Source organism: Phodopus roborovskii, unplaced genomic scaffold (genome assembly GCF_943737965.1).
Source record: "Phodopus roborovskii unplaced genomic scaffold, PHOROB, whole genome shotgun sequence".
Lineage (NCBI taxonomy): Eukaryota > Metazoa > Chordata > Mammalia > Rodentia > Cricetidae > Phodopus > Phodopus roborovskii.
Genome location: NW_026125901.1, coordinates 235,579 through 250,642, shown reverse-complemented (window position 1 = coordinate 250,642; position 15,064 = coordinate 235,579). Strand labels below are relative to the sequence as shown.

The 15,064-nt window shown below is 40.0% G+C and overlaps 1 protein-coding gene across 2 annotated transcripts in view; it reads left to right on the top strand.

Annotated features, from left to right (window-relative positions):
• Maob (monoamine oxidase B) overlaps positions 1 to 13,814 on the top strand; it is a 107,380-nt gene extending 93,566 nt beyond the window's left edge. For both annotated transcript variants that reach the window (XM_051178924.1, XM_051178925.1), the window contains exons 11-15: positions 4,154 to 4,211; positions 4,983 to 5,080; positions 10,652 to 10,763; positions 11,727 to 11,789; positions 12,883 to 13,814. In XM_051178924.1, the coding sequence (XP_051034881.1) occupies positions 4,154 to 4,211; positions 4,983 to 5,080; positions 10,652 to 10,763; positions 11,727 to 11,789; positions 12,883 to 13,035 (484 nt within the window). In that variant the 3' untranslated portion in view covers positions 13,036 to 13,814. The remainder of the gene's footprint in view (positions 1 to 4,153; positions 4,212 to 4,982; positions 5,081 to 10,651; positions 10,764 to 11,726; positions 11,790 to 12,882) is intronic.
• Positions 13,815 to 15,064: the final 1,250 nt, after the last annotated feature.

The following is a 15,064-nucleotide window of genomic DNA, read 5'->3' as shown; positions in this document are numbered from 1 at the left end:
CTAGTTTATCTTTCGTGCCTGAGATTCACTCTTTCATCTCTTCAATTCTGTTGGTTATGCTTCCATCTGTACTTCCAGATCATTTGACCAGTTTTTCTATTTCCACCATTCCTTTGGTTTGTGTTGTCTTTATTTTCTCTATTTCAGTTTTCAAGTCTTGAACTGTTTCCTTCACCTGCTTAATTGTTTTTTCTTGGCTTTCTGTACTTCCCTTAAGGAATTTGTTCATTTCTTTCACTTTTTTGTTTGTTTTTTCCTCCATTTCTTTAAGGAATTTTCACACATCTTCTTTGAGGGCCTCTATCATTTGTATGATGGTAATTTTTAAGTCGTACCCTTCTGCTTCCTCTGCTTTGTTGTTGTGTTCCATTCTAGTTGGTGTAGATTCCCTAGATTCTGGTGGTGTCATGCTTATCTTTCTGTTGTTAGGTGTTTTCTTGTATTGCTGTCTTCCCATAGCTTCTTCCAGTAGATGTCGTTTGGGTCTCTCCCTCTCTATATATTATTGTCCCTGTGGGCTTAGGTGGGTCTGAGTTTCGATATCTGTAGCTATGTGTGGTCCAAGCTCTCTCGGATGTTTCTCCACAGGCAGGAGTCCGGGGATGGGGGTCAGTGATCATGCTCCAGCAGAAGACTGGCAATGGGGGTCAAATATCCTGAAGGCAGGGACTCAGGATGTTCCTTGTGCCTATAGGCAAATCTAGCCTGGGCATAACACTCTCTAGCTGAGGCCTCTTTAGGAGAGGTCCTATGATGGGGGTCAAGGATCCTGCTGGCAGGTACTCAAGAGTGGTCCCACAAAGATAGGGTCCCAGAACTCCAGTAGAGGACCAGCGGTGTGGGTCAGAGACCAGGCAGGTGGAAATCACGGGTGGTCCCGCGTGGATAGGCAGATCTCTTGTGTTCTGAACCGCTCCCAGAAGTTCCCTGAAGGTGTCTGGATTGTTGGCTTCACCCTCTGTTCACCCTCAACCAGAGCAGTGGGACAGTGGGCAGGGTAGGGCACAGGGTAGAGGGAGGGCAGGCTCTCGTTGGGGGTCAGGGTAGGTGTATCAGGGCTCCAAGAGCACTCTCAATGGAGACAGGACACAGGGGCAGAGGGATACGGTGCCAACCCAGGGAATTCCAGAAGGGTGTAGGGGAGAGTCCACCCGAATTGGTCCCAGACTCACCTCTAGGCACGGCCTGGCGATGGGGGACAAAGGCTGGGCTGATACTCAGGATGTTTCTGCACTGATAGCTGGAAGCTATTTCTTCTTGCAATTTGTATTCACCACTGATAAATATGTATATTTGCACCACAACTGATAAAATATTTAATAACACAAAACCCAAATGACTTTCCTGTGCATTCTTTCAGTCTATATCATCTTGTTTCTCCATAACCAGTGCGACCTCAGTGCATGGCCAGAGCTGTTCAAGTCTGACTACTTCACAGATTTTTAAATACCCCTATTTTGTCTTTCTGATCATATTAATAAGTTAATGACTACATACTGCAACAACTACATCCTTTATGTAGTCAAAATTATTTCTTTTAACAGTTTAAGAAATTATCTGTCATACACAAAAAATCCTATTCTGATATACTCTTTTTGCTTTAACTTTTTATTTAGATGTTATTTAAGTGTGTGTGTGTGTGTGTGTGTGTGTGTGTGTGTGTGTGTGTGTGTGTTGCATGGGAAATAAGATTCCATGGCACAATATTGGCTGATTGATGTTTATTCAGGGGAAAATCACTTACACCAGAAACAGATGACCACTAACCACAGGCTCCTGTTTCAAGGATGCCTCCCGATGCTCTCTGCATCCACAATGAAGGAAGAGAGGTATCTGGGGTCCAAGACCACAAAGTCTCACACCAGGTCATGGCCCACCTGTCCCCACTGCCCCAATGGGTGTGGTCAGTGCAACAGTTGCGGGCCAGGTGGATATCTCACTGTGTGTGTGTGTGTGTGTGTGTGTGTGTGTGTGTGTGGGTGTGTGGGTGTGTGCATGTGAGTGCAGTTGCCTTTGGAGGCCAGAGGTGTTGGACACCACTAGACCTGAAGTTATCAGCAACTATGAACTGTCCATTGTGGATCTTGGGAGCTGAACATGGGTCCTCCAATGAAAATACACACTCTTAACCACTGATCCATTTCTCTAGCCCTCTAAGCTATATATTTTTAATTATCTATTCTTCTACTACTCTGGGGGTTTTATAATGAGAGGGGAGTGTGGTGACTTGCTGCCTAGTCAGGCTGCCCTCTTACTTACTACATAGCCTAGACTTTCCTTTAACTCATACTCTTTTTGCATCCACCTCTCAAGTTCTGAAATTACAGGCATGCATCTCCATGCCCATCTCTAGACTCAGATACTGTCTCAAAATCTTTTATTTTTCTAAAGTATATTTTAACATAAGAGTTAGTGCCATGGAGAGTGGAGGAACTCATGAGGACTTATTCATAACCAAAGAGCTATTGCTGCTTTTTAGGGGAAGAAAAGTCTGTTTCCTTTAAGGATGTTAGACTCTGGTAAACTGACCATGGTCTGGTGGCTGACCCCACACTCATAAATATATAGATAACAGAAATTGGAGTTGGTAAGTTATTTGAAAAAGAGATAGGACATAAATATTGGAGGAGTTAAGAGGAAGATTGGAGGATAGACATGATCAAAATATATTTTATATTTGTACAAAATTATCAAATAAATACTAAAAGAAATGAAGGCTCAGCTTCATTTCTTTCCCGGGCAGCCATATTTTTGAATTACCAGTCTCATCTCCAAGGGTTTAAAATGCCCACTTTATGAATTCTAAATCTCTGTATGTATTTCATTCTATTTCTGAAGTTATCTGCATATCTCCACTGTCACCATTCTTCTGTTCATGCTGAGCTATTTCAGAGGAAGAGAAAGAGGGAGACAAAAGAAATTGAGAATTTTTATTCTTTTGTTTGTGGAAAGAGTTCCTATATTTCAAACAAGATTACATTTTTTTTTTTAGAAAGAGATTTAGTTTTAACTGTATGGTGTTTTTCCTGAATATACATCTGTGCACCATATGTGTACCATGCCTGGTACCTGATAATGCCAGAAGAGTGTGCTGTATGCCCTGGGACAGGAGTTGCTATGAGCTGTCACATGGATGCTGAGGATTAAATTCAGGTCTTGCAGAATAGCAGCAACTTTTTAAGTCCTAGACCAACTCTCTAGTCCACAATAATACTACTTTTAAGATTTATTGACCAAGCCCTAAATCATGCTTAAAATTCCCTTGTACATTACTGTTCTAAAAGCCAGTATTGAAACAGCCATGTTTATTTATAGAAATATATCATTGTCTAGATTTATGTTAATTGATGAATTAGTTGATTCATCTTAATTGGCTAATTATAATTGTTGGCTTTCTTCCAATTCCCCCACTAGACATAAGAGGTAGTATTTGCTGATAATTTATTTACTAGAAAGCATGATTGAGCTAGAAACCATATATTGGTACTTTTCAAATTTGAGAATCACTTGGAAGGCCTGTGAAATGCAGATTACTGCCACTTTCTTTTTTGCATGGTGGTGGGGGGCTCTGGGTAGTTCTGGCTGTACTGGAACTCACTCTGTAGACCAAGCTGGCCTTCAAAACAGAGAGATCTGCCTGCCTCTGCCTCCCAAGTTCTGGGATTAAAGGTGTGCACCACAACCTCCCTCTTACCAGTTTCCTTTCTGAGTAAAAAGTCAGGGATGAAGCCTGAGGCTAGTCCTTTCTAAGTTGATCTATACAATGACTCACTTTGCTTTCTGTCTTAAATATTTAGCAATAGTCTAACTATATTCCTATTTGTGAGCTCATGGTTTTAAGACATTACATATAGGACAAATCCCTTGTTTTTTAAAAATTAAAGTAAAGCTGGATATGGTCACACATTTGCTTACAATCATGTCACATGAGAGGCTAGGGCAGGAAGATTGAGAATGCCAACCAAGTCTGAGTTACATAGCAGGACAGTATCTCAAACAAAAGAAAACAGTAATTGCTTAACTTGAAATGTCAAAGTGGAAACAATGGCACCCGAGACTTTTACATAAGAAAATAGATGTCTCTTACTTTTTCTTTGCCTTGCTTCTGTCCACTTTCATCACTAAAATGTTATTTATTTTTTCTGTTGTACAGACTAAGGAAACTTTGTGAGCTCTATGCAAAAGTTCTGAACTCCCAAGAAGCTCTGCAGGTAAGGCTGTTTCCCAGCCTTTCTCTAATGGGAATGGGCCAGGTTTTTGTCAGTAGAACCATGCAGCTCATCTTTTCCTTATAGATTCACAGAAGGGTCTGTACATGTAGGGTTGATGTAGAAATGGTTTCATGAAGTGTGAGTGAACCCTGGCTGTGCAGGTGATGAGGCAAGGAAGCTATGACATACTCGGTTTATGTAGTGCTTCTTTTGCCCCTAAATTTAGATTTGTTCCCAGAGCAGGCTTTTAATTAACGTTTTCCAGTGCTGTATGAAGTGGTTGATTGGAGAACTGTAGAAAAGAGGTTGTTTTTGTATTTTCTACAAGGTATCCAGTTTTCACTTGAGAAAGTCTTCCAAAAAGGATATTGATGATTAATTTTTGATGCTGGGAAGATGTTGCATCACTGTGGCTTCAATATCTGGTTGTGAGAGAAAAATATTCCTTGGAGGAAGGAAAAATGAAAAATAAAATCACCCATACACTGCATTTGTATGGCATTTATATTGCATTGTGTACTATAAATAATCTGGAGGTGATTTAAGGTATAAGGGGTGTATGCACAGCTTACATGCAAACACTACACCACCTTCTACAAAGGCCTTGGGTATCTCTAGGAAGCAGGGAGTCTTGGATCACTGACCTTCAGATTCCAAGGGAAAGTTGCAATTTGTTCTGTACAATGATGTCTACTAGCATGAGTTCTATATACAAAAGACAAAATACCTTCTTCTGATTCTCTTTTAACCCTTTGTCCCTCTTCCTTACAGCCAGTCCATTATGAGGAGAAGAACTGGTGTGAGGAGCAGTACTCTGGAGGCTGCTACACAACCTACTTCCCTCCTGGTATCATGACCCAGTATGGAAGGTACTACCCAATCACTGCCCTAACTCCTGGGCTGGCACATACACAAACAAACCATGTTTAATAAATAGAAGTGTACTGAGCTGTGACTGGAAGCCCTGCAATTGAAGCCAAGCTCCAACTAAGTTACCACATTTTTTCCTGCTTTTTGCTTTCTTGTCAACACCAGAAAGAAAGAATATCCCCTGTTTCTTTTGAAACTTCACAAAGGAAGCTGCCTGTTACTGTACCAGTTTTGTTGTTTCCATTCTTCATTCCTCTAGAGAAGCAAACTCAGTCAATACAACCAGAGAAAGTTGATACACAGGGAGCACTTTACATAGCCACATGATTTGTTCCGACTGGCAGTACAGTGTCCTAATATTGAGTTTAGAACTCAGTAAACTTCCCCAAGCATCCCTCTGTGTCAGTGTGAGCATGGCTCTGTAAATTCAGAATCAATTCTATATCAGGCAGGAAAGGGCTTGGCTTCCTATTCTGTTCCTACTCATTGCCTATTCAGTCATTTATTGTTGGATTTACTTTCCTTAGCATGTGCATGAGAAACACAAGATAACGTGATCATTGCCCGAGTTATGCTTTAGCAACTTTATTCTGTTTATAACATACGGTATGACCCACTCACTCAGAGTTCACACAGCACTGGTGCTGAGTTCAACACATTTGATGACAATAACAAGGTGTGAATTAATGGCAATTACTCTGACTCTCCTAGCAACACTAAACTAAATAGGGAAAGAGAATGAAAGGGTGTTGAGAGTACAGCAGAGTGTTAGTGGATGAAGGCAACTAATCATGCTTTCCATGAGAACCAGCGGAAGAAGGGTTAACACTTGCTTAGCAGAAAATGATTAATGACTCTGGAGATCATGTTCCCTATCTGCCTATGGATGCCAAAATAGAATCCAAAGAAAATCTGAGGATGAATGGGTACTTCCCAAAAACTCCTGAGTCATTAGGTTACGTTGCAGATATGCTGTGTGTAGACTAAGCCACAAGTGGTTATTTCTTTCATTGTGTAGTGGATAAGTGCGGACCATTTTTTAAGATGTCAATATGATACTTCCTTGCTGAGGAGTTGACAGTGTTTGAGGCAATGGTGGGAAGCAGAGGAAGGATAGAACTTAAAGGAAAGTATTAAATTATCAGCTCCAGTGCTTTAGTTAAGGGGTATAAAGCTATCCTGAGGACCCATGGAATTGCAATCTCACCTCACCTAGAGAAATGTGCAGTGGCTGCATGTCAGGTGGTAAGGGGCACAAGAAGCTTCCTGGGGAATGCAGTCTAGGATGAATGCCATGGAAACAGCCATTGTTCAGAATCCTGTAAGTTCTTATGAGGTCTTAGGCAAAGTCAGGTATAATGGAGCTGTAAGCGATAATGATGACAGAATGACAAGGATCAGAGATGGAGAAGTGGCTTAACAGTTAAGAGCACTTACTACTTTTACAGAGGACCTACCTGAGTTCAGTTGCCAGCACTGCCATGAGGGGGGTCTCACAACACCCTGTAACTCTTGCTCTAGGGACCTTTCAACCTCTGTGGGGACCTTCATTCACATGCACATAAGTAAAATTTTTAAATCAAATAAAATGTTCAGGTTCAAACCAGAAAGATCGGTAGGATCATCTGTTTTCCATAATAATTCTGAGGATGACTGAGCCCAAGAAGAGACTGTTTCACAGGATTTTCCTGACACTGAAGGGCCATGATACCTGGAAGATTGGAATGGGTTTTGTTGTTAGGGCTCTAGATGTATTCAACAAGTGTTCTGCTTCTGTGAAACATCTCTTCTTGGGCTCAGTGCTGTCTTTAGGCTGTGTGTGCCTTAGTTTCAACATTATTATATGAAACCTGACACACATCCATGAGAAAGGACAATGATGAAAGGTATTACCATGTTATCACCAGTGCTTGATGTGCTGTGGTTTGCCTTCTTCTCACATTCAATACAAGGCCTGATAAATTAAGCATTCTTTGAGCTCCTCACTGGCTACAGCATTTTCCTCCTAGTCTATGGGACTGAGCATAGAGCTCAGCATTCAGTGGCCAGACATTAAATCACACCACACTTTGGACTTAAAACAAACCTCAAACCCAAATCAATGTAGTGGTTAAAAGACAAATTTTTATAACCTCAGAAATGTCACAGGATGGAAACTGTCTTTCTGTTTAATCCTTGCTTTTTACCTTTTTTACATGCAATTGTTAGATTGGTTGGTTCTCTGCATCTTAGTCTTCCAATCTTTAACTAAGGTTTGGCCACAGTACCCCCCTACCAGTTCTCCAGCTCGCAGTTCCTTCTGTTGCAAAAGGTGAGCATACGCTGCAATGCCTCATAGCTTAAAAAGGGTAAATATACCTTCTATCCCTGGAAACAGTTTCTGAATGCTCCCAATCTCCCAATAATGAGTTCATGAATGCATGGTAGTTTTTACTAGTACTCTCTAGTATCTCTCTTTATAGTCCTTTGGCTTTTGTATGGCTATGATAAATACTTGTAAAAGAAAACATAACAATTCAAGTAAAACTGTTAAATTTTCTGCTAAGAGGCCCAGCAACATGCCATATTAAATGGGTTAGCTTTTTTTTTCCAGTGGACCAAGTACTTGATAAAAAGAACTTTTTTTTTTTTTTTCATGAATTGGAGGTATCAATCTGTAATGATGTGGACAGCAGGTTAGAACATTTGGAACAAGCAGGATGAAGAGCAGAGAAGTAATAAGGGGACAGGGTGGTATACAGCCTCCAATGACACATACATGTATTTTCTCTAATTGGCCCCATCTTCCACAGTTCTACCACCTTGCAATAGTCTGTTCTCACTGTGAGTCCGTCAATGAAGACCAAATATTTCCTGGAAACTCTTGTAGACATGTCCAAAAGGGACAAGTGTTAACTGACATAAGCATTTGTTCTGAACTCTGGATATCCCTTTTCTGATCATGGAAGCCTGAAATGGGATGACAATGACGCTGGTGGTACTTCTTTTATAGTGTCTTTGTAAGATGACAATGGGCTTTCCTTCTTTTAGGCTAAGTACCTGTGACCTTTCCATCTCTTTGCTTAGCATGTGAGCACTCTGGATACTTTGATGGTAATATATTAGGTAACACAGAGATGATAGAAATGTTGACATCTGCTAGTCATATTTCAAATGCTTCTCCTGATGTTTATGATCACTGTGGCTCTGGCTGAATCACTGCACATTTCTATGAGCTTGTTTGCTTATAAATGTGAGATGTTAACTAGTGGTCTGCCATGGAGTTCTTAAAATGATTGGTATAGCATGAATAACAAAAGCCCAGAGGGAGGTATTGGGTTTCAAGCTGAAGATCAGAAAAGCAAAGCTGCCAAGCCACTAGAGAGTTCTTACCTCTAACAAGGCTAAAATAAAAGAGGGATGATCCTAGCATGAGTGAGTGTAGACTGCAATGCTCTCCACCAATCTCAGACTGCACTGAACTCCTGCCTTATATTCTTCTCTAGTGCTGGGATTAAAGGTGTGTCATCCCAAGTGCTAATTCACTCTCATGTAGCCCTGGGTGGCCTTGAATTCACATAGATACTTCTGCCTCTGTCTCCTGAGTGCTGGGATTAAAGATGTGGACACCACTGCCTATCCACTATGGCTAACTAGTGGATTAGGCATGTGGCTAACTAGTGTATTGTGTGTGTGTGTGGGGGGGGGCTAACTAGTGGTTTAGTTCTGCACTCTTATCCTCAGGCAAGCCTTATTTGTTAGATTTCAAACAAAATGTCACTACAGATTAGAAAGAAAATAGATTAGAGTATAGAGATGACATGTAGCAAAGTAACCAAGACTATGTTGGAGTTGGTAGATCACGTGGCTTCAAATAGTATATTTGCTACTTGCTGCTTGTAAACTAGAGAAAAGCACTTCTGCTATAAAATATTAGCTTAATATGTGTTAATATGTGTTACATATTACATATTATACTGTGGGATATTTGTTTAATGATGCAAAGGCATGTTACATTTGTTTGATTAAATAAAATCAACCTGGGGTCAGGAGGTTGAGTCAGATACTAACTGACAGGAAGTGATAGGGATGAACCATGTGTAGCTAGGGTTCTTAAGTGGGGGCCGAGCAGGACACCCTTTTTGCAGGGAGATGTAAGAAGAGAGGTTAGCTACTTGATATTCAGCCTGTCTGGAAGAGCAGAATTTCACCACAGCCTCTGAATCCCAAGTTCTACAGAGGGATAGAGATCTAAATAAATTTCCCTTTAGTGGCCTTGACAGAACTGGTGCTTAAAGCAACAGGATTCCTGCCAGTCTATGGCCAGTGTATCCAAACCACTGCTGGTAGCTATGGAGTTGCAATTGCCGAATGCAACAGCAGTTGCTTAAAGGGCAACTATTGAATTTAATGAAAAACAACACAGTTCATCTTTGACGCTGGTTAGGTTCTAGGAATCAGACACTGAAGCAATCCATAGACAGGATAGATATTAGACTGTGTCCTTAAGATTGACATTTATGGAATGAAGAGGAAGGAAGCAAGAGTGGGTGAAAGGGCAAGCCAAGTGATGATGCAGTTTCAACAAAGGTGCCATCTGACCCCATGCAGCATTCTGAGAGTAGAATGGTCCTTCTAAGTGGTCTCATGTTGGAGTTTGGGGCTTGCAACTTTAAAGGCTTATTTATATGTCATCCACTGGAAGGTGCTGGAAAGAGTCATGAGATCCATTTATCTAGTGAAAATAGTCACCTCCAATAAGTATCAGCCTCAGAGTACCATCTTCTGGAAGCACCTCCATCAAAAAATAAGTACTTCATTCTTGATGGTGCATCACAGTACCTACCACAGTCTGCCTCTGCATTCACCTCTGCAAAATGTGAATAATAATACTATTAGGGTTGTGGTGAGGAGCAATGAACTTTGAAGAGTTGGTGCCCAATAAATTTTAGCTTAAAGGTTGATGCCATAGTCCTGAAACTTAGTGAGTAGTAGATAATCAATCCATTACACTCATTTTTTTCTTCAGTTTCCTTATTGGAAACTCTCTTAAAAATCATTAGACTTTCCCTTTAAGAGATAGCTGGGGATGTAGTTCAGTATTGGAGCACATGCCTAGTATACAGAAAGCCTTGGGTTCCATTCTGTACCATCCAAAAACAAAACAAGTTACTAGAAAAACAGAGGAAGAGGGCAAAGCTTGGTGAGAAGAAACTCTCAAGTTTAATGTTAGAATAACAAGGTCAGTAATCAGACGAATTTGTCACCTTCCTGGTAAAAAGGGAATCATTTGTGACTGGGCTTATTCAGTCCCTCACTTTATAAGGATAATCAAGTACATATTTTGTTCCCATTGATGAAAGATCATTTCCCTGTTGTCTCTTGGTACAGTACAGTGGGAACTTCAGTTTCTGTTCCATTTTGTCCATGACAGAGATAATACAATAGCTGAGGCATGTGAGGAACATTCTACATAGTCAGTGTCCTCCTAAAAGTTTTTAACCTGAAGAAGCCAACTGTCCTTGTTCCCCATGAGAAAACTCATTTCTGGCTGTATGCAATGTCATTTACTACTTTGCTTTTGTTCTCAGGGTTCTACGTCAACCAGTAGGCAGAATTTTCTTTGCAGGCACTGAAACTGCCTCACACTGGAGCGGCTACATGGAGGGGGCTGTGCAGGCTGGGGAGAGAGCTGCCAGAGAGGTAGGACCCAGGACCATGGGCAATGGGGGAGCAAAAATGCCAAAGCATGATAACCAACTCAAAGATGCTTGAGATCTTGGCAGTATCCCCCCACACACTGTATTCTAAAGATCAGGGATACCATAGCAATTTTAGGGAAAAGGAACACTTCCATCAAACAAAATAATGAAAATATCTAATATTTCACTTAAGTATGGGTCAGAACTCAACTGTACTTAAGAGGTGTTGGGAGGAGAGATGGTTTAGTGGTTAAGAGCACTTCTTATTCTTCAAGAGGACCTGAGTTGGGTTCTCAGCACCCATGTTAGGAGTCTCACAACTGCCTGTAAGTCCATTTCCAGGGGATACACCCACCATCTTTATAATTTAGAGGCCATCTGCACATCAGACACATAGGTGCACAGAACTACAAATAGGACAGATCTTTAAGAATAAGGGGTCTGGAAAGGTGGCTCTGCAGCTCAGAGCACTCATTGCTCTTGCAGAGATGTGACTCCCAGCAGTGATATTCAGTTCTAGGGGAATGGATGCCCTCTTTTGATCCCCAAAGCTTCCTTCAGGCACCTGATGCACTTACATATACTCAGCAAGCACACAAACAGATGCATTTTTAAAAGTTTTGTTTTTAAGTAAAAACAATCACTTAGCTTAATGTTATAGAATCAAAAAACATTTTTATTAGGATTCAAAATTCACATTTATTCTTTTTTTGGCAACTCTTCTAGTCTCATTAAGATATGTTTGCAAGTATTAAAATTTATGGTGAAGCTAATGATTTAACCCTTTTATACCATAAATAAAATATCTTTGGGGGTCTGTCTAAAGATCAAGTGGATTGCTCTGCCCTTTACCTTGACATTGTTGATAGATATCCTAAGATGTGTTCATTTAATTCTTTTTTTGAAAGAATAAAAGAAAGATAGTATCTGCTTTGCTATTTGCCAAGGTAATCTTTCATTTCAGATTCTGCATGCTGTTGGGAAGATTCCAGAAGATGAGATTTGGCAGCCGGAACCAGAGTCTATGGTAAGCTGTATTTCCCAGATTTATGTCTTTACTCTAAGAATGATTGTTCCCATGCATACACTTGTATATATGCACATTCCTTTTCCTAATGATATGATGTATGGATATCTAAGTAGACCACATGACTTAGAGGTCACAGCTTTAGATGATCTTTAACTAATTTGTAGTGCTATATCTCTTGCAGACTAATAGGAAAAATATTATTTTTATCATAAAGAAATAGTTCCCAGAGAGCTCTAGACATATTAAGAAATAAGTGGAGAACAGGGCATTGCACAATGGCAGAATGCTTGCTTAGCATGTCTAAGATCCTGGTTTGATCTTTAGCAAGACAAGAAACAAAGAAAACAAAGAGAGGAAAAGGAAAGACAAAAACACTCCCTCAAAATAAGAACTCAATCATAAAATCTTCAATGTCTGTTGAATGATCTGACTTACTTATTTTCAACAAAAGGTAATAAAAAAGGTTATTATCCTCTTTCCAGGAATCGTGAGGTGGAACAAAATGGAACACACTTAAACTGACTTCAACTACATTTCTTTTTGTAATAAAGCCATAGTCTTTTTTGCAGACTCAGAGGAAGGATACATAGAGTCACAGAGAATGGTGATACAAAAAATAACCAATCACTCTTCTATCCTTTTAAGCCTGAAGCCATAGAAGATATCCCTGACATTCTAAAATTATTGTCCTAGTGCTTCTTCTAGAATCAGGATGGCAGGCTGAGGGGAACATTCATTCATCCTCCTCAACAAAAACATTCATGATGTACATCGGCTATTGTCGTCTGAGAGAGACAGTGATTTCAGATGGGAAGATGGAGAATAACCCCAAAAGTACAATTCTGACAAAGGATATGCTGGGAGACAATATGAATAGTAGAGCCATCTCAGCCTGGAAGCTGCAAAGGGAGGACTAATAAAGTAACATTAAGGGCCAGGTGAAGAAGAGGGGGTTAGTCACAAGCAGATGTCATATTTATACCACAGATGTTGGAACGATTGGGTTACTCTTTAAAAACAAATATGAAAGGAATAGTTTCTGGGATGGCATGCACAACCCTGTACTGACACAAATGTTCTCTGAACACAGGATGTTCCTGCACAACCCATTACAAGCACCTTCATGGAGAGACACTTGCCTTCTGTGCCAGGCCTGCTAAAACTGCTTGGATTGACCACCATCTTTTCAGCAACAGCTCTTGGTTTCCTGGCCCACAAAAGGGGCATGCTTATGCGTTTCTAAAGATGAGCCTTCCACATACAGTCTTCTCATTCTGTGTGGTATGAAGGCTTTGGGAAGGGGTTGTTATAAAATCTTAAAAGACACAGAAAATGAAGCATAGTAACTTGTTTTCCATTTTGGTTGCTTGTTAGCACCCCTACTGTGTTCTTCCCATTTCCATCATTTCTGCCCTCTGAACTTTTAGAACAGATACACAGACTTGCTCAAGTTCCTTGCTTGCTCACAACTTAACTGGCTGTGCAAAGTTTTTCTTTTTTTTCCAAAACTCAATGGCTTTGTGCCTTTCTTTCTTCCTGTGTGTTATGTCCTTACCTATTCAAGTCCATTGCATTTGTGCTTACAATTCTGTCTTGTCACAACTGGAGGACATTAAATACCACCTGAAGCTCATCCTTTATTTTAGAATTGAATAAACCAAATGCAATAGAGGTGAAACTTACTCCACAAGGTCTACAGTAAGCCCCCAGTATTTGGGTGACTGGAGAGGATACAAGTTGATGCTTTCCCCACCTCCCAAGATGTATTTCCCAATCATCCTCTACCGTATGCCATCCGTAGTCACTGGTGGTTGTTTCTATGTGGATTTACTCTGTATTAACTGGTATCATGCTACTCAGTAGATATCATGTGGTTTTGCTATTTTGTGGTGTATTGCCAACTGATTTTTATTTTTCTTGAGGGTGGAAGTCTTATCTTTCTCATTCTTTTGTATCCTCCATTATGCTCCCATTCATAGATTAAGACACACTTAGGTAATTAAAAATAAAGCTGCTTCATCACATGTTTGCTGCTTTTTCTTTTCAGACAATGACTTTCAAGGTTTTGATAAATCAAAAAAAAAATGTTTGATAAGCCAAAAGTCTGCCAAAAAAATAGACACTAACTAACATAAGACGCAGAACCTTTTAAAATAATTATAATACGTCAGTTGACCTTCATATTTCATATCAGTGTGGTGTTCTTTACCAGGTAAACCCATTAATTGAAAATTATAATGTCACAGTCCATTAAGTCCTATATAAACTACTCTTTTTTTATTTATTTTATATAACCAAGTCCATTTAAATGAAAACAAACATTTATAGACAATACTTGGGTTTGGGAATTTGGGTGTTGTTCTTTCCAAACTACTTCCTGCTGGTAAGGGGCGCTGTCATGGGGGATTCTAAGAAGATGCAGAAATCCTGGCTCTAGTCTGTAGGGATGCTTTGTTCAGCTGATAAACTACTCTTTAAATGACATCATTTTGAAGAGCTCATCCCTCTTGACTCCCAGGATTAATAAAAAATACTAGAATTTCTGATCCTACTACAATGATATTCATGTGCATGGATTTATGGGAACTTTAGAAACTAAATGAGGAAAATAAAGAACCTATTAAGAATTTGTATCTGTTTTGAGTTTTCTAAATCCATTTAAAATGTACTGCTGGGGTTAGTGTAGTTACTCAGTGGTGGGACACTCAAGCAGCATACCACAGCCCTAGCGTTTCATCCGAAGCAAGAACAAAACAAAACTAGTAGATGGAGGACAGAAATTGGAGTAGTTAGTAATCAATGAAATTACTGTAGTTGTACTGTGTTTGTGACGTAAATTATAGGATCATTTTTTGTTTGTTTGTTTGTTTAAGACAAATGGATAGCTGGCCCTGGTGGCTCACACCTAAGTTCCCAGCACTTGGAAAGATTTAAGATTCAAAACCTGCCTAAGTATAGAGAAAAACCTACCATAAAATAAATACTAGAAGGCTAGGGGTTAATCTCAGTTAACAGGGTGCTTGCTTAGGAGTGTATCTTAGTTAATAGGGTGCTTGCTTAGCCCACACCAATAATCCCTAGGTTATATCTCCAATATTTCATAAAACTAGGCATGATAGTGCATGTCTGTAATCCCAAGCACTTGAGAAATGAAAGCAGGAAAATTGGAAGTTGAGGCTCTGTAAAAGTAAGGTTTTTCTGCCCGCCTTTGGTCTTGTCCTGCAGCTGCGCCAGCCCCAATTAATGCACAGAGACTCTGTATTTGATATAAT